At 56.3% G+C, this 27,737-nt stretch overlaps 3 protein-coding genes across 3 annotated transcripts; 2 read left to right on the top strand and 1 right to left on the bottom strand.

Annotated features, from left to right (window-relative positions):
* LOC101752957 (zinc transporter 9) lies at positions 1–3,889 on the top strand. Its single transcript, XM_004961716.2, has 3 exons — positions 1–648; positions 792–941; positions 3,496–3,889. The coding sequence occupies exons 1-3, from the start codon at positions 40–42 to the stop codon at positions 3,799–3,801; spliced, it is 1,065 nt and encodes a 354-aa protein (XP_004961773.1). The 5' UTR covers positions 1–39; the 3' UTR covers positions 3,802–3,889.
* A 1,104-nt stretch (positions 3,890–4,993) lies between these two features.
* Positions 4,994–9,042, top strand: LOC101752544 (zinc transporter 5). The gene is made up of 3 exons (XM_004961715.4): positions 4,994–5,773; positions 5,871–6,020; positions 8,058–9,042. The coding sequence occupies exons 1-3, from the start codon at positions 5,168–5,170 to the stop codon at positions 8,361–8,363; spliced, it is 1,062 nt and encodes a 353-aa protein (XP_004961772.1). The 5' UTR covers positions 4,994–5,167; the 3' UTR covers positions 8,364–9,042.
* A 13,847-nt stretch (positions 9,043–22,889) lies between these two features.
* Positions 22,890–23,453, bottom strand: LOC101763903 (skin secretory protein xP2-like). Its single transcript, XM_004963650.1, has one exon. The coding sequence runs from the start codon at positions 23,451–23,453 to the stop codon at positions 22,890–22,892; it is 564 nt and encodes a 187-aa protein (XP_004963707.1).
* Positions 23,454–27,737: the final 4,284 nt, after the last annotated feature.

Raw genomic sequence — 27,737 nt, 5'->3', positions numbered from 1 at the left:
TCACCGTTGTTCCTAGCTCTCGGCCTTGGACACTAAAACATGGCTCCCGATCTCAAGCTTTCTGCAGTCTTCTGCCTCCTGGCCGTCGCCTCGCTCCCGCTGCTCGCGGTCGCCGACTGCGAATGTGAGGCCTCCACCGACGAAGACAGCGACAAGGCGAGGGCGCTGACGCTCAAGATCGTCGCCATCTTCTGCATCCTCGTCGCCAGCTCTGTGGGCTGCGCGATCCCCTCGCTGGGCCGGAGGTTCCCGGCTCTCCGCCCGGACACCGATCTCTTCATCGCCGTCAAGGCCTTCGCGGCCGGGGTCATCCTCGCCACGGCGTTCGTGCACATCCTCCCGGACGCCTTCGAGAAGCTCGGCTCGCCGTGCCTCGTCGACGGGCCGTGGCAGAAGTTCCCGTTCACGGGCCTCGTCGCCATGCTCGCAGCCATCGCCACGCTCGTCGTCGACACGATCGCCACGGGATACTTCCAGCGCGCGCACAGCGCCAAGACCGCCGCCGCGCCCGTTATCGGGGACGTGGAGGCTTCAGACCATGCGCACGGCGGGCACGGCCACGCGCACGGCGTCGTGTCCGTGATGGCGTCGACGTCCAACGCCGACGGCGGCGGCGCGCAGCTCATCCGCCACCGCGTCATCGCGCAGGTTCTGATCGATCCATCATCATCCCTGTCCATGAATCCAACGGAGTATAATAACTCATATATGTACTTGATCATGCTGCACGTGCGTTTGCTCATATGGATGTATATGTCCTTGGCTTGTATTGCATGAATGTCCTCAAGCAGGTGCTCGAGCTGGGGATCATAGTGCATTCTGTGATCATCGGGATGTCTGTAGGTGCATCTGAGAGTCCCAGCACGATCAGACCGCTTGTTGCAGCGCTGACGTTTCATCAGTTCTTCGAAGGAATAGGGCTTGGAGGATGCATTGTGCAGGTATACGCTTTGATTTACTGTCTACAGTGCTACATACGAACTACCAAAGCTTACAACAGTAGTACTTGAGACGCTAGCTGCAAACACTGTACGATTAAATAGGTGCTCAATACAATCATTACTTCATTAGACCAAGCTTAATTTCAAAAATTATGTTAGGGCACAATACACCTGCTTTTTTTTTTTTTTGCTCTTTTGTCCCTGGTCTCCTATACATCGCCCCCTTTACCACCTAAAACACTCCCCAGACACATCCATTACCTTCGAAGAGAGCCTTTGGCACCGTCTTCTCACCTCTTACAGATGGATCATAAGCTAGGGTACAACATCTTATTGCAACTTGTTTCTCTTGAGCCCCGTCGCAGGCTCTCCTATCCCCGCCCCACACCCCCCTAAATTTCTACTCAAGCCCGGTCATTGCATCACTCTTTTATTGGTCAAGTATATTACTCTCTTCGTTCCAAATTGTATGTCGTTTTGGCTATTTTAGGCTAGACATATATAATAATACTATAAACTTAGAAAAGTCAAAACGAACTACAATTTGGAACGGATGGAGTACATGACAAGAAAAAGAGTGAGCGAGAGTGTGTGACTTTGCGGTTCTGATGTATATTTCTGTAACTTCAAAAAACATCCTATGATTGTTTAAATCAATGTTCAACAATAATATTTCAAGCATGTGATCCTAATTAATTCGCCTGCGTGGATTGGGGATATTCCATTGAAAATTTAAGAAAATTAGCTCAAGTCTGAACTAGATCTTAGAATAATGTTCCCTGAGCCTGGAATACCATCAATCCAAACAGGAAATGACAGAACCTGTACAATTCATCACCCAATTTGTTGTCATTTTTAGAATTTATGCATACCTTCATTGGCATGTGGCTCTCAGACTCACACATGTTATACAGTGAGACACCAGCAAAAAATATTGAAGTGCTGCAAGTTTCCAAGCTCAGGAGATATATATCAAGGAAAGCAGACAGAGTAAAAAAAAAAAGTAAAATGCACTGGCGGTACATGACTTAGCAGCGAGTGTCACTCAAGTCCCGGAACTTCTAAAATGATACTGGAGCACCTAAATTTGCTAATCGATCGGGTGAGGTCCAAATCTTCATAACCTACATTAAATTGCATAAGTGGCGTGCTGACTATGCGTTGAGGTGGCCCTACTACCTTATCTCTCACTTTCTCTTTCTCTCTCTCTCCATTGCCTGGATTGTCGCCGGCGGGGAGGTGCTCGAGCTCAAGGGCGCTTGCAGGTGGGGGGTGCTCGAGCTCGCGCGCAGGCGGCCCCGGGGCAACCTGAGGTCATGCGGCTGCGGTGGCCCCGGTGGGGCGAGGTCGGAGCGAGCAACAGTGAGGTCAGGGCAAGTGGTGGTAAAAGGGGCGAGGTCGGGGCGAGCTACGACAGCACAGCGGCCGGGTGTGGGGTCGAGCGAGGCCCGCAGCCCCGACTGGCCACCTCCATCTCTTCTCCCTAGCTCCACCGGTGCTCCTCCTCCTCTCCTCCTCCGATCCACGGTGTTCTGGATGCCGACGCTTCCGCCCTGCAGCTGCCTCGGCAACGCCGCGGCTGTTGGAGGGGAACGTCGTCATCATGGGTGTGGGCATCACGGACCTGGCCACTGCGCTCGCCTTGAGCCGGCTCGGCGTGGGCGTACGTCTGCGGCTTTGGCCCGTCAGCTCGCGCGAGGTCACGGCCGCCGCCACCGTCCACCTATGCTGGCCGGGGCCTTGGTCCTCGTTCGCTCGTGCTAAACCGCGGCCGCGGCCGCCGTCCCCCGCGCTGGTCGCGGCTTCCGCCCCCGTCCGCTTGTGGCCGCGACCGCTATTCACCTGCACTGGCCGGGGCCTCGGCTACCGTCCTCTCCTCCGGGCCGCCGCCAACCGCTCCGGCAGGGTGGCGGCTTCCGCGGTTCCGCTCGTGCTGGGCCGCCCGCGCACGGCCACCGGCCGCCTCAATGCGAGCCTCCTCCTGCTGCTTTGCAAGTGCGTGGGAGAGAGCTAGGGAGGAAGAAGAAAGGGTGAGGGTCCCACCCCACGCCATGTCATGACACACGTAGGCGTTTAACTTAAGCAAGTGCCATTTGGACCTTACGTGAATAGATTAGTAAATTTAGGAATTTTAATGTGCATTTTAGGAGTTTGAGGACCTGAAAAAAAATACAATTATGAGGGTGATCGATCATAGACAGCGTACCCTTCATTGGCATCTTTCTGCTGTTATGGCAAAAGAGGTCGTCCAATGCGCCATATAGTGGCTTGGGCGCAGGCTTGCAGGTGGATGTATTTGTCTGGCCAAGCCACTGTGGCAAACTGGCAACTTCCACTATTAATATGTTGTGCGCCGATTTAGCTAAGGAGGAACTAGGTGTTATGTGGCCGTCATCATCCACGCGCTAATCGGTCTGACGTGCATAATAAGCCAAGCGAAAAAAATACATTTGGACAGTGCTTTCATTTTCATAAGATTAGGGTTTAAGCAAATCACATAAGGATATAATAATGATTATTTATTGGTATGATGAAAATTCTTGGGTTCGTACAGGCCAAGTTCCGTCTCAAGTCCATGCTGACAATGGCCCTCTTCTTCTCGCTCACCACGCCGGTCGGGGTTGTGATCGGCATTGGCATCTCCTCCACCTACAACGAGAACAGCCCCAGGGCCCTCATCGTCGAAGGGGTCCTCAACGCCGCAGCGGCTGGTATCCTGAACTACATGGCCCTCGTCGACCTTTTGGCCGAAGACTTCATGAACCCTAGGGTGCAGAACAATGGAAGGCTGCAGGTCATCGTCAGCGTGTCGTTGCTGGTCGGGGCGGCACTGATGTCCATGCTTGCTATATGGGCTTGAAACACTAGTGAGTACAGTACTGATCCAAACTCTTCTTCTTCTTTTTTTGAAGTTTCGAATCTTTTTATTGTGGGATCTGGGATCATCACTTGACAGTTTATTATTTGTGTTTGTAAAAAGAAGTACATTCCAAAATAAAATCCATGATCCATGTAAGAAAATGCCGATTATGCTGCTAAAACGCAAAACTATGAACGGATTTGTTGACTGTACGTTGAGGATTGCAAAAAAGAGAGATATATAAAGGCGGACAGTTGCATCAAACCCACTTCAAGCAAAAAGCTGGTGCGCTTTCCATTCGTACCAATCGTGAAAGCGCACCTGCTGTTCTCTTGCAATATAATACCTGGAGAGAAGAAGAAAAAAGAATGCAAGTTGACTATGGTAAGCCACTAGATACGTGTGCGTAGCATATGCCACTACATTACATAATACATATTACTGAACCCGTCTGGATTCTGGACTCTGGAACATGGCGTGGCCGTGTGTAGATCACAACATGAGAAGGTCCTCCGACCTCATGTACATGACACAGGGTGTCGACATGGTGTCAACATGTCAAAAGTCACGATCCCCAAGACTTTCTCGTCACCGAGTTGTTAAGTGCCCCGGCGGCTGTACTCTCTCCATGTCCTAATAGTCTATCAGGTTGAAGCCATCGAGTTTACATCGACCCGCTAATTCCGCTATATATGTTTCATTACATCGAGTCCTGGACACGTATCTACTGCCTTTTACCACAGTCAACATCTGAGGTACTGGATCATTCAACGTAAAGTGGATCGCTCGCCGTCTTTCGAGGGACGTAACAATCGGATCTAATCTGAACGTTACCGTCAGGCCCTCTGAATGCCACTGTCATGCAAGTGCATTAGGACCAACGGGCGAAGAAGACGTGCAGAGCAAAGACGGCGACGGGCATCCAATCCCGTCAGAAACGCCTCGCTGAGTTGCTACTGCCAGTAACTCGGCACCAGCAGCCCTATCCACGTACGGTCCGTGGAAAACACGTCGTCGTGTGGCAGCATTCACTGATCTTCGCCGTTGCTCCGCTGCTTTCACCACCCATCGATTCGGCGGCGAGGGCGAGGGCGCGGGCGAGGTGTCAAAGCGTTCACACGATAAGTGTCGCGGCGTGCGCCGGAACCTAGCGAGAGCACGCATGGTGAGCTCATCCCCATCGCATCTCGTAACACCCGGGAAGTGAGATGGCGAGTCACTCACGCCGGGTACAAAACGCCGCGAGGAAACAGATCGGTAACGCACGCCGCACGCGCATGTGCCAGTGCCAGCCTCCGCGCGACGCGGCACAGAGCACCGCGCCGCGCCGTGCCGATCGAGCCGAGCCGCAGCGCAGCGCTAAACGATGGCCAGGCTCGCGGCCGCGCTCTGCTACCTCCTCCTGGCGGTCTTCCTGTTTCCCGACCTCGCCGCCGCTGTGGAGTGCAGCTGCTCGGACGACGCCGCGGGGCGGGACAAGGCGCGGGCGCTGCGGCTGAAGGTCGCGGCCATCTTCTGCATCCTCGCGGGCGGCGCCGCGGGCGCCGCGGTGCCCGCCCTGGGCCGCCGGTTCCCGGCGCTGCGGCCGGGCACGGACCTGTTCCTCGCCATCAAGGCGTTCGCGGGCGGCGTCATCCTCGCCACGGGGCTCGTGCACATCCTGCCCGCGGCCTTCGACGCGCTGGGCTCGCCGTGCCTCGCGAGCGGGCCGTGGAGTCACTTCCCGTTCGCCGGGATGGTCGCCATGCTCGCCGCGATCGCCACGCTCGTCGTGGACACCGTCGCCACGGGGTACTTCCGCCGCACGGTCGCCAGGAAGGCCGCGGCCGTCGTCGACGAGCCGCCGGAGCCCGGGCATTGCGAGGGCGATCTGGAGGAGGCGTCCGACGGGCACGCGCACGGAATGTCCGTTGTCGCGCCCGCGCCGACCGCCGCCGGCGACGAGCTCGTGCGCCACCGCGTCATCTCTCAGGTACGTACGGCCACACCTTCCCTGCTCCAAGAAACAGATAGGTGCGGTGAAGATTTTCAACTGATTTAATCGAGCCGTGTTGTTGTCGTGAATCCAGGTACTGGAGCTGGGCGTGGTGGTGCACTCGCTGATCATCGGGATGTCGCTGGGCGCCTCGGATTTCCCGAGCACGGTGCGCCCGCTCGTCCCGGCGTTGACGTTCCACCAGCTCTTCGAGGGCATCGGCCTCGGCGGGTGCATTGTCCAGGTGAGGACGCTGTTTCCTTCCAATTTGGTCTGGTTTAGGAGTAGTCAATTCGCGTCCTTGTCCACTAAACTGCGCCATCAATGGCGAAGGTTGGGGCCGTTGCGGTTTAGCACTCAGCAGAACCTACCAATCCTCTAAACATTGTCAAGGAAAACGTCACGCAGCACCTTTAGAACTTATGTTTCATCTTTTAGGTCTTGCAAAGTCCACATCAAAGTATCTTGTCACAAAATCGCTGTTGTTACTTTTTTGAGAAACACAAAACCACGACCCTTAACGTCTCATAATTTGACGACTCTTTTTCTTTCACTAGCCCGTGTGCTCACTATTTTTTAAAACTTATAAAATTTTCAATTTTTATTATACTCAATGGATCTTTACACGTTTGTTAAAAAATCAATACTCAAATACTCATTGCATTTCTATCTTTTTATTTGTATTATTAATTTACTTTTCGGTTGATCTCAAGTTTTACTTTGCTAGTTATTTCTAAATCCAAACTCAACCAAACTAGCTGCAGGAGTACACCGAAGCAAACATGGTTCAAACCGCTCAGCGGTCATAGACCCACCGATTGACTTCCTAAACTGATGTGCCACCTGCTGGCCTATCCTGTTTCTTTTACGCGCACTGATCTTCGACAAATCATATTCACCTGTTTCAACAAATAAAAATATTAAAAATAATAATATTACAAATACAAAATAAAAATTGATAAAATGTAAAAAGAATGTTAGTTTCAGAATAGACTTTAGAAAAGATTGGCGAGCACAACGGGACCAAAGCTTATTGACCCGACCTATTTCTAGTGGTTTGCAGCGACAGGCTTTTCTGTCCAACGGCTCAAATCCGCAGCTCTAATTTATTCGGTGCACAAGTCGTCGTGTCCAACCTCGATATGATCGATCATCATCACCATCTTCTAAATAAACAACGCCGTCATCACACGCACAAACCAACAACCACTTCTTCCTCCTCTGGATGACGACCAAGAACATCTAGCCGATCGGTCGAGCTGCAAGCTGAGCAGCTCGCAGTATAGCAGCATCAGGCTGAGTATAGCAGCATCAGGCTATGCCGACCCCAAGGAAACTCAGCACCGCGTCCCTCGCTGCAAAACAGGCTCTCCGATTCGACCCTGGCGAAGGCGCGCTCCCGTGGGATGTCGTCGGGGAGAAGCTCGCCGAGCTCCTGCGCTTCCTTGCCCCCGCGGCCCAGGCGTTGGTGGCCGAGCTTCGGGAGCGTGCCACGTCACTCCTCGCCGCGCTGGCCACGATCGCCGTCGCGCTCCCTGCCGCGGCCGCCAAGCGCCCGGCCGACCTGGCGGATGGGGAATCTCCGATTCCCAATCATGTGGTGGGTGGCGAGCAGCATTGAGGAGTCAAGGGTGGAGCTGGGGAGGTGGGCTAGGTATGGGCGTGGCCGATTTGGTGGAGGCGGCTAGAGCTTCGATGAATCGACCCGGCGGTGGAGGTGCTTGGTGGCTTGGCTATGGAGGCGTGGGGAAGGAGGAGGAGGCCGGGGTGGGGTTTAATGCTCGGGGATGCCGATCAAAGGGAGGAGGTGGGCCGGCCGCTGTAGGGCATCGCGGCGGAGGGTCGGACGCTGACGCCGATGCCGATGGACGATTTGGGTTTAACCCCTCCCCCACCAGCGGCGGATGGAAAGAGACGGGGTGCGCCCGCGGAAGAGTAGACGGAGACCGGAGACTGTGACTGCGTTTTGATTACTTGCAAAATGTCCACGACTGTTGACGGTTGAAAGAAGCATACTCTCTTTAATATTATTTAATATTAGGTATAGATATAGATTTTTCCATCTTTTGGTTTGACGAGCTAAGGTTATAAAACTTTGTGAAAAAATTAATAATACTAACTGGGCCGGTACTGCTTGAATGGGCACATACATATCTGATACTACTGGGCCTAGGCCCTAGGCAGGGTAACAAGTCAGCCCATGTAAAGATGTCACTCCTTGTTAACTACTCTACTCCAGTAGTCCAGTGCGATGACGTATACTTTCTTCTTTGTATCACAGGCCAAGTTTCGCCTCAAATCCGTGGTGGCGATGGCGCTCTTCTTCTCGGTGACGACCCCGGCCGGCGTCTCCATCGGCATCGCGATATCCTCCGTGTACGACGAGACCAGCCCGACGGCGCTGCTCGTGCAGGGGCTCCTCGAGGCCGCGGCGGCTGGGATCCTGGTCTACATGGCGCTCGTGGACATCCTCGCCGAGGAGTTCATGAGCGCCAAGGTGCAGAGCAGAGGGCGCCTGCAGCTCGCGCTGAACGCCTCGCTGCTGCTCGGGGCTAGCTTGATGTCTATGCTAGCCATGTGGGCCTGACGGCCTGACCACGAGATGTAACAAGCTCTCGAAGCGCAGGCGTATTGTTTCAACCTTTCCATCATCTGAGAACGAAGCGGGAGTAGATAGTGTTTAGGCGGAGGTTGCAAGGAGTAAGAATGGAGTTGGTGCACTGAGATGTACTCCTTCTATTTCAAATTGTAGGTCGTTTTAGCCTTTTTATTAGTTCATATATATTATTATATATCTAGATATAGTATATGTCTATTGAGTATAAAAGGTGGGGAGGCACTCTGACTGTCTAACCATGTCTGTAGTTGCTAGGTTAATCTTGCTGGATCAGAGGGTCACTGAGGGTGTGCATTTTGGTCGTGATAGTGATGACACCAGTTCGGAGTCAGCCTGCCCCACGCTGAAGTTGCCTGATTGGGCTTAGTAGCTGCGTGGTGTTGGCAAGTGCCAGGCCCGTGGAGGAGCCTGTGGTGTTTGCGAGTCAGAGCTTGAAAGAACTCGCCATCTGCAGCGGCGGCCCGCGGACAGGATGCGCGGGCGCGGACCGGGTCCTGTCGTCCTGGGCTCCTGGCAAGCGAGAATGGAAGAAATGGTGGACATCCTCGCCGAGGATGGTGGGAGGATAAATTGTTGTAATTCTGCAATGCAAACACCCCAGATTGTAACAAGAAATGAATTGTGCTTCTGCCCGCTTTGATCATGTTTATTTGTACTCTGAACGGAGTTGTTTTGCATCATCAGTTTTTTACAGCGCATGCAAATCATGAAACTGATGAATTGCATCGGTGCCTTGTTTAGCCAGCTAGTTTAATTTGATTTCTCGTCGAGAAGTGTGGAGTGCACACTGTTCAGTTCATTAGCTAATAAGTAATATGCACTGGCAGTCCCCGAACTTGTCTTATAGTCTTATAGTGGATTTGGGTTCCTAAACTCTTAAAATGCATTTTCAAGTCTCAAAACTTATCTCAAGGTGTCATCTGAGTCCTTAACTCTCAAAGTGTATATTTAGATCCCCAAACTTGTACTCAGATTTCATCCAGGTCCCTAAACTCTAAAATATATTTTTAAATCTTAAAACCTATCGCCTGTTACTGATGGCAATGCTTCCTCCTCGCTTGTTACCTTCACAACCACCTTATACTAGTGATCATGCATGTGTTGCTTAGCGCTTGATGGGATCTTAAAATGCACTTTGAGAGTTTAACTCGGATGACACCATGAGATAAATTGTGGGACCTGAAAATATGTTTTGAGAATTTAGGGATCCGGACAGCATCTCGAGACAAGTTTATGGACCTGAAAACATATTTTGAGAGTTTAGAGACCTAAATAATACCACATGAAAAGTCCAGGACCGCCCTTCTGTATTTTACTCTTAGCTAATATTAATCTGATGAATGCAGCAAATCATATGAAAAGTGGTGCCTGAGAGTTAGCAATTACTGTCGAGCATGTTCGCTTTTTTAGGATCTTGATGTAATCACTGTACCTAACAAATAAAACACGATCCAATCAAGATCGATTGGAGAGAAATTAGTGTATTCTAAACTCAATCCCCTTCAATTCTTTTCTATCCAAACAAGCTCTCAGGGTCTTCAGCTTGTGCCAGGTGAACTTAAAAAAAAAAAGGAAAGATGGAAGTTTTGTTCGCTGGTTCCGCACGAAGCCTGGGGGGTTGTACATACATCTATAGACCCATTAGAAGGTCGGGACAGTTCTAAATATAAGACTGGACATTGAGACGTATCTGATATGGAGACCATAGCGCAGGACGGTGTAGTCTACATGGAAAGATAGAAACTAGTCAAGGATTAAAAAAGTACTTGTTGTAGTAAGAGTAGAACTCTTCTAGTCGTATCCGACTAGTATTCTTGTAATCAACCGACCTTTAACCCTGCCCCCGGCAATATAAGGTGAGGCAGGGACCCCCTCCAAAGCAATTCAATCCAACCAACATATAGGACGTAGGGTATTATGCAATCTAGCAGCCTGAACCTGTCTAAATCGTGTGTCTGTTTTTACCTTCGAGTTCTTAATCTCGATGAGCCCCGCTAACAAAAACCCTACCTCGGGCTCCCCCCTGGGTAGGTTGCCGGGTTTAAACACTGATAGATGGCGCGCTACGTAGGGGCTCTCGTCGAGAATCCACTGGCGAACTTGATAGAATATCCAAACTGAAGCAAGAAGGGCTCACTGGAGTGGGAGTAGCGTTCAGCTTTATGAAGCGGTGAATCCAGCCCTTATAGCAGCGATGCCACTAGGGCTATGAGTACACTGGTGTCAATGACCCATCTAGACTGTCTCCTGAGGAGCTCAGCACAGACGAAATTATGGCGAGGTTGAAGTGGATGTTCAAGAATGTGGACGACATCCCCAACCCACTAAAGTCTGTTAGTACCCGTGGCTATAGCCCCCGAGTACTTATTTTGTAGTTGTTGGGTGTACTAACTTGTCTTTCTTTGCAGGAAGATGTCAGCTTGTACTTCTCTGCTCCTCCTTCTCCTGGATCGGAAGATATTTGTGAAGCTGCTCCTCGCGTGCATACGACGGAGAGCGCTGAGAGTGATGACGAGTAAGAGGAAGTACTCGAGGCCTCCAATAGCTCTAGTTCTGGTGCTGTGGAGGACTTTGAAGTCAAGGCCCGACCATCTGATAAGGCCGGGTCATCCTTTGGATCGAGGAAGTGCACAGCTGATGAAGATCCTGAAGCTGCAATTCCTCCACCACCAAAGAAGAAGCGGTCCATTGCTGCGAAGTGGGCCGTAGAGAAGTCTGTCATCGTAGAAGATGTGTCTCCCACGGTAATTATTTATGAGAAAGAATAAGATCCTGAGGATCGAGTACTCCTAGTAGGCAATTCCAACATAACCACCGTGTCTACTCAAGATGACTTTGGTGGTTTGCAGGTACTCAAGCTGGTGATGGATGCTGAGAAAGCAGCTGCTCTGGCCGCTCAAGATAGGTTGCCGGTCATTAAGGAGGTGATCAAAACTGAAAATGATTCAGAGCCTCCTTTTGCTGAGGTGGACCCTACCGACGCAAGAAATACTTGAAGAACAGAGGCGGTGGCTAAGGTTGGCAATGATCGTGCTGCGACCATGCAAGCTGCGCTAAAGAAACCGTCTCCGACCATCAAGCCGTTGTGCCTGACAGGAGAACCCCTTTTGAAGTTGAGGAGATCTACAAGTTATGTCTTGCTGCTCTTTGGAGTACTAATTGTAGCTCACGATCAATTTGTCGTGTCTCTGAAGCTTTGCTTTATGCAGGAAATCCTTTGATATGGACCTTGGAGGGCCTAGCTTGGGGCCCATGACTGATAGCAGTAGCCACTAGGTCCAGGATGTTTACTCATTCCAAACAGCCAGAGGAACACACTACAACGACAAGCAATCCAGGTGTTGTGTCTCTTGTAGCTGCGTTGATGCAAGATGTCATATCATCTTTGACTGACGTTGTAGTGCTAGCCCCCAAGTGACAAGTACTCGAAGAAGTGGTGGTGACTACCTCTGGCACTATGGCTACACTTGTAGCCCCCAAGCCAGAGATGGAAATTGAAGCGGCGACATTGTTGGTAGTTATGGCTGCCGACGCATCTTCCGAGCTGGGTCCGTTGACAAGTCTTGTCATGGTTCCACTTTGTACAACTGATTCTGAAGCTCACGCGGATCCACTGGTGGCTGGAGAAATTAGTCCGGAAGATATCCAACTGATCGATGACTCTTTGCTGAACGTGGACATGGTAGCTGGAATAATGGAGATGCACCGTCATATCGGTGCTTACGCAGAGGTATGCTTGATCTGGCTTCTTCCATAACTTGTAATTAGTACCCATGCCTTGATACGAGTACTTATTGTGTGGTGTAGGATATCATGAAATGCTCCCGCCGCAAGTCTCAGATGCTTCAAGGCTATGGGGACATAGTACTCCGTGCTGATACCCTCGAAAAAGAACTTGCCAAGGAGAGGGAGTACTCCCAATTGCTGATGAAGTACGATGGAGCTCCTGCTGAGTATCGTAACTGCATCCAGTAGCTTGAGGAGGAGAAAGACCATCTCAAGGGGCGGAATAAGTCATTGAACCAGCAAATCAAAGATAATTACTCTTCTCATTTGGTTTCGAGTACTAGTTCTTTTTGTAATACTGATCCTCTTTGTGTATTATTTGTGCAGCGCTAAGAAGATCTCTAGGGACAAGTCACCGATTGGAAGAACACGCATTACTGCGTAGCTGATCAGCATGATAAACTAGTATCAAGATATGAAAACCTGGAGCATCACCTGGAGAAAGAGAGGAAGATGCGCGAAGATGGTGAAGTCGACTTGGTCAATGCCATGAAAACCATCCAGGAGCGCGAGTCTGAGCTGGAAGCTGCAAAAGGTGCTCTGAAGGAGATATCTGAAGTAGCCCAGCCAATAGCGGATATGGTGGAGCCTCCACTTGAGGGTGTAGAGCCCTGCCTGCTATCTAAAGTACTCAAGGATGTGCCAGTGAGATTCACCAGCTATATTTAGAAGATGACGAAGTTTGTCTCCAAGCAATTGTTGAGTTTTGTCAGATCTTTCTATCCTCAAGCTGATCTGACTCCTGTTGTGGAGGGAATAGTGGAGGACTGCTTGGACGAACTTTTTCAGTAGTACTTTCAAGAGATGGACCTCATTGCGCAAGAAGTAGCTAATCATCTAGTCCTTTAGTAGTTCTATCTCAAAGCAAAATATTAGTTTGTTATTGTAAACATAATATGAATGCTTTGAAATGTAAATGTTTCTAAGTCTTGTTGCAATCTTTGTCGCTTTTGACTTGTTGTTTTTAGTGCATCCCACAATCGTCCTTGATATTTGCTCATACGGTAGATGTGAGTGTTTGCGTACAAGGCTTCTTTTGTGAGCCTCGTCAGATGCATATTGTAGAGTACTTTAAGATCGCATTCTTCTTTTGTTGGTTGTGAGTACTCAGGCTATCTGGTAGGTAGACCTCTGGGTGAGTAGTCTCTTCAGGGTTTCTTCGACAAGAGCCTATCTTTACAACCTCTCTAGGTTGTATTGATGTTGCGCTCTGGAAAACCTGGAACTCCAAATTTGTTATTACAAGCCATGACTAGATAGACTTGTCTGGTGGATAGTATCTCAAGTAGTTTAGTGAACTCTTGAGGTATTGATGGCTTCTTTTCTGCAAGCCGCTAAGGGACAGATTTGTCCAAAGAGTTAACTAACTCACGAAGTTTACTGCCAATTGGACAATTTTGTCTAGTGAGTTGAATAACTCTTTAAGATTTTGCAGTCTTGTTATTATAAGCCGCATGTGGGTAATTTTGCCCAGGGAGCTAAATAGCTTGTCGTAGTTGTGCAAACTTATTATTACAAGCTGCGATTTGGGCGATTTTGCTCGGGGAGCTGAATAGCTCTGCTAACTTGCTTCTACAAGCCGTAATTAGGTAGAAATAAGTAGTCGAATTACGACAAAAAATATGATTGCTTTATTGAATTATAATTCTACAACTAGGGCTGATGGCCGATGTACATAAATATGTAAATCCAAATTGAGGGATAAATCGACCGAGTTGCTCGATGTTCCACGAGTTGTCAACGTCTTCACTAGAGAGATGTTGGAGTCTATACGACCCATGTCAAGTGACCTTAGAGATGATGAACGGTCCCTCCCATGGTGAGTTTAGTTTGTGCAACCCCTTGGTGTCTTGGATACTGTCGGGGAGAAATACTAACGATATCCTAAATACCGCTTAAAGCAACAATCATGAAGGCCCAGGCCCATCCGGGATAACGAAATCGCCGTCAAGCCCAACATGAGTGGGACTCCGCCTCGCCCGACCGCGGTCCCGGGGTCGGGGGCGTCCGACCCCTCGCCGCAAGACTCCGCCTCGTCCGACCGCGGTCCCGGGGTCGGGAGCGCCTGACCCCTCGCCACAAGGACTCCGCTTCGCCCGACCCTGGACACGGGGGTCGGACTCACTGGGGACCACAAGACGGATATCCCCCTCGGGCGCGGACCGGATGATCAGGGTAACGATCCCATGGGTCCCCCTTGTCGACCTCGTCATAAATGCACCGCAGGTCTGGCAGGAAGAAGGATGACCGCACTCCTCACGCAACCCGCTGCAAGTACCCATGCACGACCACACTGTACAAGCTAGAGTACCGGAGGCTTCCTTCCAATTGCCGCAGGGTACTCATGGCCTGCGCCGCCCGGAGCAGAGGGAAGACTCGCCCGTTCTCGGGCCCCGCGCGCCCGGCAGCAGGGATGTGACGTCCGCTCTCCGCGAGCCATCAGCAGGACGGCGGCATCCGCTGTCCCTCCCAACAGACACCAGAGTGGCGACGAAACGCCCTCATCATGACTTGGCGGCTACAGACACCGAAGAGGCTATCTGCAGGGCGCGATGACAGTTGGCGCACGGCCACCCTCCTCCTCCAGCATATGCGCCGGCAGACGCCGAAGGCCGGCGAGGACGCCGGGCACCTAGGAACTTGATTCCTTCCTTCGTGTTGTATTTTTACCATACTACATTTAAACTCTTTACGGCTCTCATCACCCGGTCTCACCTGTAACCCCGGCAGTCCCCTTATGATATAAAAGGGGCATCGGGGGCCAGAGACAGGGGGAGACTTTCTTCCTCAAGCCAACAGCACATTCCTACATTCCCTTAGAGCACAAGCACACAAGAGACCTGGGACCAGTTCCCTCTCTCGCTCACCTGTAACCCCTACTACAGAACCCCGCGTGGACAACACGAGCATCCTTGATACTGGACGTAGGGCTTCTTTCGCTCGAACCAGTCTAACCCCGTGTCTCCCACGCCACCATCCGAAGCCTTATGCGCATAAAAGAAATTTACTAGTCTAAGTCTCGATCCGCAAATCTTGACAACGACAGTTGGCGCGCCAGGTAGGGGACCTTTGCGCGTACATCTCCGACTTCAGATGGCCAATCACGATATCAGCTTCGCCCCAGGCTCCCTGATCCGTTTCAGGAGTCTGGACTTCCTCGCCACCGGGGAAGGGATCGAACTGATCCCTATCCTCGTCTTGCCCGCTTGTCCCGCCATCCTTGGCCCTGCCGCCGGGACAGCGGCGAGCGGCCGGGCGCACGCTAGAGGGTCCTTCCCAGGAGGTCGGCTCTTTGGGCTACGCAACGCCGCGGAGAATTACGGCCGCCTCCTAACACGGTCCGTGACCTGTCGCCCGCGAGCAACGAGCTCGCAGGCGTGGCGAGGACGATCTCCGACGCCGGCTCCAGCAACGGGAGCCTCCACCCCTCGCGTGAGTGCTTCATAGCCGACGTGCACTCCGAGGGGTCCAACGACAACGGCGCCGAGGGGAGACAAAGTACTCCCCCCCGCGCGCCGCGGCTACGACCGGAGCCTTACCAAGGGCCCCAGAGCGCTCTTAGCAGCCGGAGGCGCGCGCAGCCTCCCGCCAAGAGGTCGAGCGTCCCCACCACGAGGGCGGAGCACGACAGCGGGCGCGCGACGTCCAGCAGCGCATTTGCGCGGACGAAGAGCGTCCACAGCTCTTCGCCCGCGCCAGCCAAAACGTCGCAGCTGCGGCGACCTTGCTCCGGCAACTCCCCGAGCCGGCGACGCCCGAGGAGCGACGGGCACGCCAAGAGATGCGCAACTTGCTCGAATGCGCCACCGTCCAGCAGGCGGAAAGTTCCGCATCCCGGCGACGCGGGCAAAACGCCAGCAATGCGACGCCCGACGCGCCCCCGGAGAAACGGGAGGAGTCTGTCCACCAGCCCCCTCCTAGGGCAAACCAGGCCGCGTCCGCCCGCCGGACACCACCACCCGCGGGAGGCGGGGCTCGATCCGTTCACCAGCGCGTCGGCCCCATCCGCGATGCCCGCGACACCCTGAACGCGCGGAGGCGCTCCCGCGCGGACAGGGAGGACGGGGTAGATCGTGGCTACCACGTTCACTGCGGCAGGCGCTACGACAGCGGGGAAGACCGCAGCCCGAGCCCCGACCCGGCTGGGCCCCGGGCCTTCTCTGCGCGCATCTTGAACGCGCCGTTTCCGCCGCGCTTCAGGCAACCGACAAATGTAGCCAAATATTTAGGGGAGACAAACCCTGGGGTTTGGCTCAGTGACTACCGGCTTGCATGCCAAGCCGGCGGGGCGGATGATGACCTGTTCATCATCCGCAACCTACCACTCTTCCTGGCCGACTCAACGCGAGCTTGGCTGGAACATATCCCTTCGGGACGGATCCGCTGCTGGAACGACCTGAAGGAGGTCTTCATAGGAAACTTTCAAGGCACGTACATGTGCCCCGGCAACTCTTGGGATCTCCGGAGCTGTCGCCAGGGAGCGGACGAGTCCCTCCGGGACTACATTCGGCGCTTCTCCAGGAAGCGCACTGAGCTCTCCAACGTCGCGGACGCCGATGTCATAGGGGCTTTCCTAGCAGGAACCTCCTACCAGCCCCTCATCCACGAGCTGGGGCGCCGAGGCCCGCGAACCACGGAGGAGCTCCTCAACATCGCCACCAGCTACGCCTCGGGCGAAGAGGCTGTTGGAGCGATCTTCGACCGCTCCAAAGGCAAGGCAAAGCGGGAGGAGGATGTTGACGAAGGCATCTCCAACCGCCAGCAGAAGAAGAAGGGCAAACAGCGGCGCGAGGCTCCCCTCGTGGCCGCTGTCGAGCGCAAGCGAGGGCAGCCACCCCCCGAGGGCACTCCTGGCTTCTTCGACAAGCTGCTTGAGGGACCGTGCCCGAAACACGAGTTCCCCGCGAAGCATGCCTACAAAGACTGCAATCTCATGAAGAGGTACTTTGTGGGCAATCCGGTGAAGGGCGACCGGAAGTGGAAGCCCGATGAGGAGAAGAAGGGCGACGAAGAGAAGGAAGATGGCTTTCCCAAGGTGGACGGCTGCTTCATGATCTTCGGCGGCTTGGCGGCGTACGATTCCAAGCGCCAGCAGAAGCTGGAGCGTCGAGAGGTCTACGGGGCCGAGCCGGCAACGCCGGCCTTCCTCAATTGGTCGGGACCGGCCATCACCTTCGATCGGTCCGACCACCCTGGACGCGTCCGGCATCCAGGACGCTACCCCCTCGTCGTCAACCCCATCGTCGGCACGACGCGCCTCACCAAGGTGCTCATGGATGGGGGCAGCGGCCTCAACATCCTCTACGCCGAGACCCTCGACGCTATGGGGATCGACCGTTCCCGCCTCCGTCCTAGCAAGGCGCCGTTTCCACGGCGTCGTGCCGGGGAAACAGGCAATGCCTCTCGGGCAAATCGACTTGCCCATTACTTTCGGGACCCCCTCCAACTACAGGAAGGAGGTCCTCACCTTCGAGGTGGTGGGGTTCCGCGGAACCTACCACGCCATCTTGGGACGGCCATGCTACGCGAAGTTCATGGCCATACCCAACTACACCTACCTCAAGATCAAGCTGCCGGGGCCCAACGGGGTCATTACCGTCGGCACGTCTTTTCAGAAGGTGTATGAGTGCGACGTGGAATGCTGCGAGTACGCCGCGGCCATCACCGCCATGGGCGATCTGGCGGTCCAGCTCGCGGAGGGCACCGAGGGCCGGCCTGACTCCAAGCAGTCGGCCACCTCCTTTGAGCCCACCGAAGGCATCAAGGAGGTCCTCCTCGATCCCAGCAGCTCTGACAGCGGGGTCGTGTGGATCAGCGCTACCTTATCCCCCAAATAGGAAAGCGCGCTCGTCGACTTCCTCCGCGCGAACAGCGACGTCTTCGCGTGGAAGCCCTCGGATATGCCTGGCATTCCGAGAGAAGTCGCCGAGCACTCCTTGAACATCAAGGCCGGCTCCAAGCCAGTGAAGCAAGGACTGCGCCGCTTCGATGAGGAAAGGCGCAAGGCCATCGGCGAGGAGCTCCAGAAGCTTTTTATGGCCGGATTCATCAAGGAAGTGTACCACCCCGAGTGGCTAGCTAATCCTGTTCTTGTACGGAAAAAGAACGGGAAATGGAGGATGTGTGTTGATTATACCGGTCTTAACAAGGCGTGTCCATAGGATCCGTTTCCTTTGCCACGCATAGATCAAATAGTCGACTCAACCGCCGGGTGCGAAACCCTTAGCTTCCTCGACGCGTATTCCAGCTACCATCAGATCGCGATGAAAGAGTCCGACCAGCTCGCCACCTCTTTCATCACCCTCTTTGGCCCCTACTGCTACATTAAGATGCCATTCGGCCTCAAAAACGCGGGGGCTACTTTCCAGCGATGCATGCTGAAGTTCTTCGGGGACCTCGTCGGGCGGACCGTTGAGGCTTACGTTGATGACGTCGTGGTCAAATCCAAGAGGGGTGATCAGCTCGTCCCCGACCTTGAACTAGCCTTCGAAAGGCTGAGGGATAAACGTATTAAGCTCAATCCCGAAAAGTGTGTGTTCGGAGTTCCAAGGGGCATGCTGTTAGGCTTCATCATCTCCGTGCATGGCATCGAAGCCAATCCGGAGAAGATAGCGGCCATCAGCGACATAGGGCCAATCCGGAACATAAAGGGAGTCCAGCGTGTCGCGGGATGCTTAGCGGCCCTGAGCCGCTTCATCTCGCGCCTTGGTGAGTGGGGGCTTCCTCTCTATCGACTCCTGAAGAAGACTGACCGCTTCAAATGGACCGACAAGGCCCAGGAAGCACTTGACCGGCTCAAGGACCTCCTAACGAAGGCCCCGATCCTTGTTCCGCCGGCTGACGACGAGCCCCTCCTGCTCTACATCGCGGCGACCACCCAGGTGGTTAGCGCGGCCCTGGTGGTGGAACGGGAAGAGGAGGGACACGCTCTCAAGGTGCAACGCCCAGTGTATTTCATCAGCGAGGTCTTGTCCGAATCCAAGACGCGTTACCCTCAGATCTAGAAGCTCATCTACGCCGTCCTCATCACGAAGAGGAAGCTGCGCCACTACTTCACCTCCCACCCGGTGACGGTTGTTTCGTCGTTCCCGCTAGGCGAGGTAATCCGAAACCAGGACGCCACGGGACGGACCGCGAAGTGGGCGCTCGAGCTCATGGACCAGGGCATCACCTACGCCCCCCGAACCGCCATCAAGTCTCAGGTACTCGCCGATTACGTAGCAGAGTGGATAGAGATCCAAACGCCTTCAGCGCCAGAGAAGCAGGAGTACTGGACAATGTACTTCGACGGGTCGCTGATGAGGGCCCGTGCCGGAGCGGGTCTCGTCTTCGTCTCTCCTCTAGGCGTGCGTATCAGGTACATGATCCGCCTCCACTTCCCTGCATCCAACAATGTCGCCGAGTACGAGGCCCTCCTCAACGGACTGCGCATCGCTATCGAGCTGGGCATCCGTCGGCTAGACATCCGGGGCGAAGCCCAGCTAGTCGTCGAGCAAGTCATGAAGGAGTGGAGCTGCTACGACCCTAAGATGGCAGCCTACTGCAACGAGGTTCGCAAGCTTGAAGACAAGTTCGATGGGCTGGAGCTCAACCACGTTGCAAGGCGCTTCAACGAAGTCGCGACGAACTGGCGAAGGCAGCATCCGGCCGAATGCCCACCCCCGACGGCGTCTTCATCAGCGACCAGTTCAAGCCTTGAATCCGTCATCCAGAGCCGGCGAGGGTCGGCGAAGCACCCCCGGCCCCGGGGTCGGACCCCGACCCGGGGGAGGTCGGCAACGCGCCACCCGTCCCAGGCCTTGACGCCAGCACCAACGGGTTCGGCGCCGCTTCCCACGATCCGGCCCCGGAAGCCGACCCCTCCGGTCCCGTGGTCATGAAAATCGCGCGGACCCCGCGGCGGGGCCCGACCCCCCAGCGGACTGGAGAGCCCCGTACCTCGATTACCTCGCCCATGACACACTCCCGGCGAACAAGACGGAAGCCTGTAGGATCGCACACCGCGCCAAATCCTTCGCCATCATCGATCAGGAGCTCTACAAGAGAAGCCAAACCGGCATCCTCCAGTGCTGCATCCCGGTCGAGAAGGGAAAGGCACTGATCCAGGACATCCACGCCGGAGCCTGCGGCCACCACGCCGTGCCAAGGACCCTCATCGGCAACGCCTTCCGGCAAGGTTTCTACTGGCCGACGGCGGTCGCCGACGCTACCCAAGTAGTCCGTACCTGTGAGGGGTGCCATTTCTTCGCGCGCCAAACTCACCTGCCCGCGCAGGCCCTCCAGACCATCCCCATCACGTGGCCGTTCGCGGTCTGGGGGCTGGATCTTGTCGGGCCCTTCAAGAGAGCGCCTGGGATCTTCACCCACCTACTTGTCGCCGTTGACAAGTTCTCTAAGTGGATCGAGGCAAGACCAGTGGCGTAAATCAGGTCCGAGCAGGCGGTACAGTTCTTCACTGACATCATGCACCACTTCGGAATCCCCAATTTCATCATCACCGACAACGGCACGCAGTTCACCGGGAAGAAATTCCTCCAGTTCTGCGACGACCACCACATCCGAGTGGACTGGTCGGCCGTGGCACACCCCCGCACGAACGGGCAAGTCGAGCGAGCCAACGGCATGATACTCCAGGGTCTCAAGCCACGAATCTTCGACCGCCTCAAAAAATTTGGCGGACGGTGGGTCGCCGAGCTTCCCGCAGTCCTTTGGAGCCTGAGGACGACCCCCAGCCGGGCGACTGGCTTCACCCCGTTCTTCATGATTTACGGGTCCGAGGCCATCTTGCCCACCGATCTGGAATACGAATCGCCGAGGGTCAAGGCATACAATGAACAAGGGAACCAAGCATCGCTCGAAGACGCACAGGATCAGCTCGACGAAGCACGAGATGTAGCCTTGCTACACTCGGCGAAGTATCAGCAGGCCCTACGCCGTTACCACAGCCGCAAGGTACAAGGCTGAGCCTTCAACGTCGGCGACTTGGTGCTCCGCCTCGTCCAGGACAACAGGGGTCGGCACAAGCTAACTCCCCCGTGGGAAGGCCCTTTCATCGTCGCGCAAGTACTACAGCCAGGCACCTACAAGCTGGCGACTCCTGACGGGCAGATCTTCAGCAACGCTTGGAACATAGAACAGCTAAGGCGTTTTTACCCCTAGTTTTCATTTCAAAGTTCTGTACAGACTTGCCTGCAATTTTGAAGTTTTCTTTTTTCGGAAAAAAGAAATTCCAAGCCGTCTCTGTTCAGGCTTTTCCCATCGAGCTCAAGGATATCCGACCGTGGCTTCGCCCCAGGGTCGCATACCCCTCGGGGGCTGTCAGGGGCTCCGGCCCAAGCCACTTGGCACCATCTGAAAAAAAATGTTTTTTCTTTCGAACCGAGCCTCTCCTTTCTAAACTTTTGGGCACAGAAAGGAGAGAATGCGCGAACGGTGTTCAGGCAAGATTGATCGGATTGCGAAAAAACCTACGCCCCAGCGGCTATGGTGCCTTCGCTCATCAAAGCTTACTGACACGCCCGACAACGCACTCTAAACTTTCAAGTCCAAAGAGGACAAGAAAGGGGATCGGAAACTTTCGCACGGCAAAGTTATAGAAAAGGCCTCTATGGCCAACGCAAAATAAGTCTGAAACTGTCGTATTTACAAGTTGGGTGCCAGCCCGATACAGTTAGCTCGACGGGGAATCTTCGGGGGGGACGGCCTCATCCTCCAGGAGCTTCGCAAGGGCCTCTGCCGGGGTGAACACCGCCGCGTCAATCTCGTCCAGCTCGGCCTCAGAGTAACCAGCGGCGTATCCTCCGCTCATCCCGGCGAAGTTGATGCCGGAATAATGGGAGCCGAAGACCCCGAAGGCTCGCCGCACGCTGGTGTGAAGCGCATGCACAGCGATCTCGCAGCTCCGGCGACGCATCCTGAGGACACGAGCCGGCAGAGAGCTCGACCCCTCCTCCGGAACCATGCTGAGGCTGTCGGAGACGACGTGGACCGCATCCCCCAGGGCGCCGTGCTCGCCACAGTCCGTGTCGAGCAGGTCCCTCAGCTTGGCGTTTTCGTCTGCAAGAACCACCTGGAAGACCCGCTAAATCGAAAATCACCGCAACATCACAAAGACAAGAGAAATGAGTAGAGTCTTACCCTCGGACTGGGCCCTCAGCTGGCGCTCCCGGGCCACAGAAGCCTGAAGCTCCCGCGCTTGCGCTTGAAGCTGGCCGACCTCTGCTCCAAGGTCAGCCGCCGCCTTCTCAGCCTCCTCCTTCTAGACCTTCTCGGCGTCCCGGTCCTGCCAAGCCTGGTGCCGCTCACGCCGGATGCGCTCGACGGTCTTCTGGAGGGCATCATGCTCCCCCTTCAGCCGAGCGAGCTCCTCAGCGTCGTGGCGGGCCTTTTCGGCGGCAGCCTGGAACTCCTCGCGGTCAAGGCGAGCCTTGTCGACGACGGCGTGGAGTTTGGCTTCCGACCGCCGCGCCTCCTCCCGCGCCGCTTCTTCGCACCTTTGCAGGTCGTTGATGACCCCCTGAGTGGCAGCAACCTACATGGATAACTCCCTAGTTCACTCCCTCTCCACGTTGAAGCGCTCCCAGAGCCCCCGCTCCAGCCGGAGGAAATCAGATTTCCCCCGACTGCACTCCTGAAGAGCCTGCAAAACAATACGCCATCAGGGGCAAGGCAACGGGAAAAGAACGATCACCAACAGGAGGGGCGACGTACCTAGCTACCAGGGAGGACGACGTTGTCCAAAGCCCCCATTGCCGAGGACAGAGCCGCGCGGGCGTGGGCGAGGCCACCCTGCACCGCCTGCCACTTGTGCCACTCCGTGGCATCATCCAGGGTGAAGAGGTGCCTCGGTGGGTCCTCACGGGACGCCCAACGAAGGACAGACCCTCTCCACGCCCTGGGAACGGTGGCAGCCGAGGCCAAGGCGGGAGCCGATCCTGGCGCCGCCATCGAGGCAGGCTCCACCGCCCCGGAAGCTGCCGGGTCCACCGACGGCCCCGGTGCCTGCACACCCGTTGCCGCTAGGGCCGCCGCGAGGTCGCCCGATGGCGGCGCCGCCTCCGACGCAAGCGGCGGAACAGGTATCCCCGCGGCTACCTCGCCCTCTGTCGCAACCGCCGAGGGAGGCTCCTCCGCCCCTGCCGGGGTCCCTCGAGCGGGCTCCTCCGCCCCCGCTGCCGGTACCACCTCCGCTGGGACCTCCGCCCGCGGCTGCGGAGGCCGACGCTCCCTCCTCTGTCGCCGCCGCCGCCGGCCCCGCCGCGGCTGCGGGAACATGCGTCCCGCCTCCCGTCGCCACCGTCCCCTCCGCCTCGTCGCCGTCGAGGTCAATCACCTCCCCGGCCTGAGGACCCTGGGGAACGATCCTCTGCGCCGAAGGGTCGACCGGGAAGCGGAAGGCGGAACGGGGTCCGCTCCCCCTCCCGCGACCGACGCCGCCGTCGCTCTGCCGGCCGCCGTCACAGGGGCCGCCTCCGCGGGAGGATCCGCAACCTCACCAGGGACCCCGCCGCTCGCCGCGGGCGGGACCGCGGTCCGCCCCACAGAGGAGGACAACACCCGCAACGCCTTCTTGGGCGCCAGTTGCAGGACGAGACCACGGGGGGCGGCGCTACGAATTAACGAGCAAACGTCAGCGGAAACGAACGCTAGAAGGGGAAAGCAACAAGACTCACGAGGAAGGCCAACTTACGTTCCTACAGAGCAAGGCGCTTCGCTGCCCTCGAGTCTCAGGCGCGACGGCGGGGGCGGGCTCCGCGGACCTCCGGGGAGCGCCCTGCGCGGGCTCCAGGGAGGCGCCCCGTGCCAGCTCCTGGGAGGCGCCCCGCGCCAACCCCTGGGGGGCATCCCGCATCAACTCCTGGGGGGCGCTCCGCGCCGACCCCTGGGGCGCAGCCCCAGGGCCTTGCGGAACCAAGCCCCGGGCGGACGTCCCCTCCGCCTCATCCCTCGCGGCCGTTTGCGGGCGCACCTCCCGGATTACGATCGCGCCCGACCGCAGGGAGGAAATCAGCTCTTCCTCCTCTTCATCATCTTCCTCCTCGTCATCATCATCATTGTCGTCGTCATCATCCGACACGACTCGCCCTTTCCGCCGCCGTTGGAACTCCTTGGCGGCCTTCTTCTTCCTTTTTGCCGTCTCCTTGTCCTTACGGCGCTTCTGCGCTTTGGCAAGGAGACGGTTTTGCGTCCGCCGGTCGGCGTCCTCTGGCACCGGCGGGTGCAAGTCCACGACCCGGATCAGCGCGCCCTGCGAACGCGAAATGGCCCCGCGTCACGGCGATAACTACGAGACGCGAAAAAAGAAGGGAGGCGCCCCAATCCCTTACCAGGTCGACGAAGCCCGCGTCCGGGCGCATCGACGGGTGCCCAGGCACCGGGTAGTCGGTATCCTTGTCCTCTAACGCCTCCCAAATCCATTGCCGGATCTCAGAGGTGGCGAGCGCGCCCGCCACCAGGGCGGTGCCCTCAGTCGGCGCGTCCGGAGTCATGGCGGCGAGCGAACGGACCCGGAGCATTAGCGGCGCCACTCGCCGGGCATGGTACGCCCCAATGACCCCGGCGCCGGTAAGCCCCCTCCTCTTCAGATGCTCGATAGCCTGCAGCAGGTCGAGGATCCGCTTCTTCTCCTTCTCCACCGGCTCGTACGCCCACACCTCCGGTGCCACGTCGATGGTGCGGCCGGTGAAGTCCGACAAGGGGGAGTCCGAGTAGTTCTTCACGTAGAACCACTGGTTATGCCACCCCTTGTGGGACGCCGAGGTCTTCATCGCCATATACTCCTTGGAGGGAGTATGGCGGAGGTGAATTCCGGCGCATCCGATCGGCACCGGGGGCGACCGCTGCTGGTTCCCCCTTCTCTCCGTCTTCTGGTACAGGTTCACCGTGACGAAGTACTTCCATAGCGAGAAGTTGGGCTCGATGCCCAGGAACCCCTCGCACAGCGCGACGAATGCCGCGATGTGCTGAATCCCGTTGGGGTTGAGGTGCTGAAGCTCGAGCCCGTAGTAATAGAGGAGCCCCCGGAAGAAGCGGCTCAGCGGAGTCGTGAACCCCCGCTCGTGGAAATGGGTGAAGGAAATGACGTAGCCGGCGGGAGGCGACGGCACCTGCTCCCGTCCCGGCAGCTCCCACTCGCCCGCGTCCGTCCTCTCGCAAAGAAGGCCTTTCCTCACCAGGCCTTCGGCGCACGAGGAGTTGAAGTGAGAGATTCCCCAAGATCCCATCGCCGTAGGAGGAGGAAACCTGACGGGGGCGGGAAGGAAGGGCGTAGCTTGGAGCGGAGGAAGGCGAAGCGGGCGCAGGTGAGCTAAGGGCGAGTCTGGAGGGAGAAAAGGCTCGAAAGCAGAAGGCGGGCAGAACCAGCGAGGTGGGGCTTCCATTTTTATAGGAAAGGCGCGGGGGAAGCAGAACCGACGCCCCTGTCGCCATAAATGCGGCGCCAGGTACGCCCCCGTCACGCCCACTTTCTTTTCAGAAACCGCGCGCACGATCGGCCGTGAAAACATCCTATCCTCCTCGATTCGCGGGTCGGCGCTCTCCATAACTTCGTCTCCCGGAAGGCACGCCCATGACGTCCCCCACGTTCGGCCCAAAACGCAACGTTCGTCCCGATTCGGCCCAAGGCCCACCGAAAGGTAAGAAAGGGATACAGGGCTGAAAACGCCCCTACAGCCCATTACGATCCAGAGGTTCGAAGGCTGGCCCGCTACGGGTTCGACAGCTGCCTCAGGACATCCCACGAGCGAGGGGTGAGAAGGGACGGGTCCGCTAGCGGCCAACACCCAGGCAAGCGAAAGCTAAGGGCGTCCCGACCTCACGTTCGAGTCCAGACCGGAATCAAAGTTCATGGTTTTTCCACGAAGAAAGGCAACGAGCCCCCGGATCCGGGCGAACGGACCCAGGAACTATATGAACTGGCCGGTTGGAGACTGGAGTACGCCACCAGCTTGGCCCGAGCCGGACCCCCCCGAACGGGGACCGGGACTCCACTCGAACCTACCCGTTCGCAGCTCAACGAGCACCACGGTTCGTCCAACGAGGATAACGTGGCACGGCTCAACCCCTCCGTCCTAGCGAACGGATGCTTGAGGGGCAACGATCAAAAGTCGACCTGGCCTCCCGATCGGTCTCCTGCAACGCGCAGGGGCTCGAGGGCTAGCGTCGCAACCAACGACCACGCGTGTGGTCGCGATTCGTAGGCTCCCCGACCAAGCTGGGCTAACAACGTACCCTACCCCCAATCAAACCGACGCCCCTGTCGCCATAAAATGCGGCACCAGCTTGCAGGACGAGCAGAAGATCTCCGGCAAAACGACGAAAGAAGCCTCCGGAGGAGCACTCTTACTCCACCACAGGCTCGGGGGCTACTGTCGGGGAGAAATACTAACGATCTCCTAAATACCGCTTAAAGCAACAATCATGAAGGCCCAAGCCCATCCGGGATAACGAAATCGCCGTCAAGCCCAACATGAGTGGGACTCCGCTTCGCCCGACCGCGGTCCCGGGGTCGGGGACGTCCGACCCCTCGCCGCAAGACTCCGCCTCGTCCGACCGCGGTCCCGGGGTCGGGAGCGCCCGACCCCTCGCCACAAGGACTCCGCCTCGCCCGACCCTGGTCACGGTGGTCGGAGTCACTGGGGACCACAAGACGGATATCCCCCTCGGGCGCGGACCGGACGATCAGGGTAACGATCCCGTGGGTCCCCCTTGTCGACCTTGTCATAAATGCACCGCAGGTCTGGCAGGAAGAAGGATGACCGCACTCCTCACGCAACCCGCTGCAAGTACCCATGCACGACCACACTGTGCAAGCTACAGTACCGGCGGCTTCCTTCCATTCGCCGCAGGGTACTCATGGCCTGCGCCGCCCGGAGCAGAGGGAAGACTCGCCCGTTCTCAGGCCCCGCGCGCCCGGCAGCAGGGATGTGATGCCCGCTCTCCGCGAGCCATCAGCAGGACGGCGGCATCCGCCGTCCCTCCCAACGGACACCAGAGTGGCGACGAAACGCCCACATCATGACCCGGCGGCTACAGACACCGAAGAGGCTATTTGCAGGGCGCGACGACAGTTGGCGCACGGCCACCCTCCTCCTCCAGCATATGCGCCGGCAGACGCCGAAGGCCGGCGAGGACGCTGGGCACCTAGGAACTTGATTCCTTCCTTCGTGTTGTATTTTTACCATACTACGTTTAAACTCTTTACGGCTCTCATCACCCGGTCTCACCTCTAACCCCGGCAGTCCCCTTACGATATAAAAGGGGCATCGGGGGCCAGAGACAGGGGGAGACTTTCTTCCTCAAGCCAATAGCACATTCCTACATTCCCTTAGAGCACAAGCACACAAGAGACCTGGAACCAGTTCCCTCTCTCGCTCACCTGTAACCCCTACTACAGAACCCCGCGTGGGCAACACGAGCATCCTCGATACTGGACGTAGAGCTTCTTTCGCCCGAACCAGTCTAACCCCGTGTCTCCCACGCCACGATCCGAAGCCTTACGCGCATAAAAGAAATTTACTAGTGTAAGTCTCGATCCGCAAATCTTGACAACGACAGATA

Source organism: Setaria italica, chromosome III, assembly GCF_000263155.2.
Source record: "Setaria italica strain Yugu1 chromosome III, Setaria_italica_v2.0, whole genome shotgun sequence".
In the NCBI taxonomy this organism is placed as follows: domain Eukaryota; kingdom Viridiplantae; phylum Streptophyta; class Magnoliopsida; order Poales; family Poaceae; genus Setaria; species Setaria italica.
Note: the sequence above shows the minus strand (reverse complement) of the source record. Positions and strands in the feature narration are given on the sequence as shown.

Coding starts and splice junctions, on each gene's coding strand:
- LOC101763903 (XM_004963650.1), bottom strand. CDS start 23,453: ATGTTCCCGCAGCCGCGGCGGGGCCGGCGGCGGCGGCGACAGAGGAGG.
- LOC101752544 (XM_004961715.4), top strand. CDS start 5,168: ATGGCCAGGCTCGCGGCCGCGCTCTGCTACCTCCTCCTGGCGGTCTTC. Junction 5,774..5,870: donor GCCACCGCGTCATCTCTCAG/GTACGTACGGCC, acceptor TCGTGAATCCAG/GTACTGGAGCTGGGCGTGGT. Junction 6,021..8,057: donor TCGGCGGGTGCATTGTCCAG/GTGAGGACGCTG, acceptor TTTGTATCACAG/GCCAAGTTTCGCCTCAAATC.
- LOC101752957 (XM_004961716.2), top strand. CDS start 40: ATGGCTCCCGATCTCAAGCTTTCTGCAGTCTTCTGCCTCCTGGCCGTC. Junction 649..791: donor GCCACCGCGTCATCGCGCAG/GTTCTGATCGAT, acceptor GTCCTCAAGCAG/GTGCTCGAGCTGGGGATCAT. Junction 942..3,495: donor TTGGAGGATGCATTGTGCAG/GTATACGCTTTG, acceptor GGGTTCGTACAG/GCCAAGTTCCGTCTCAAGTC.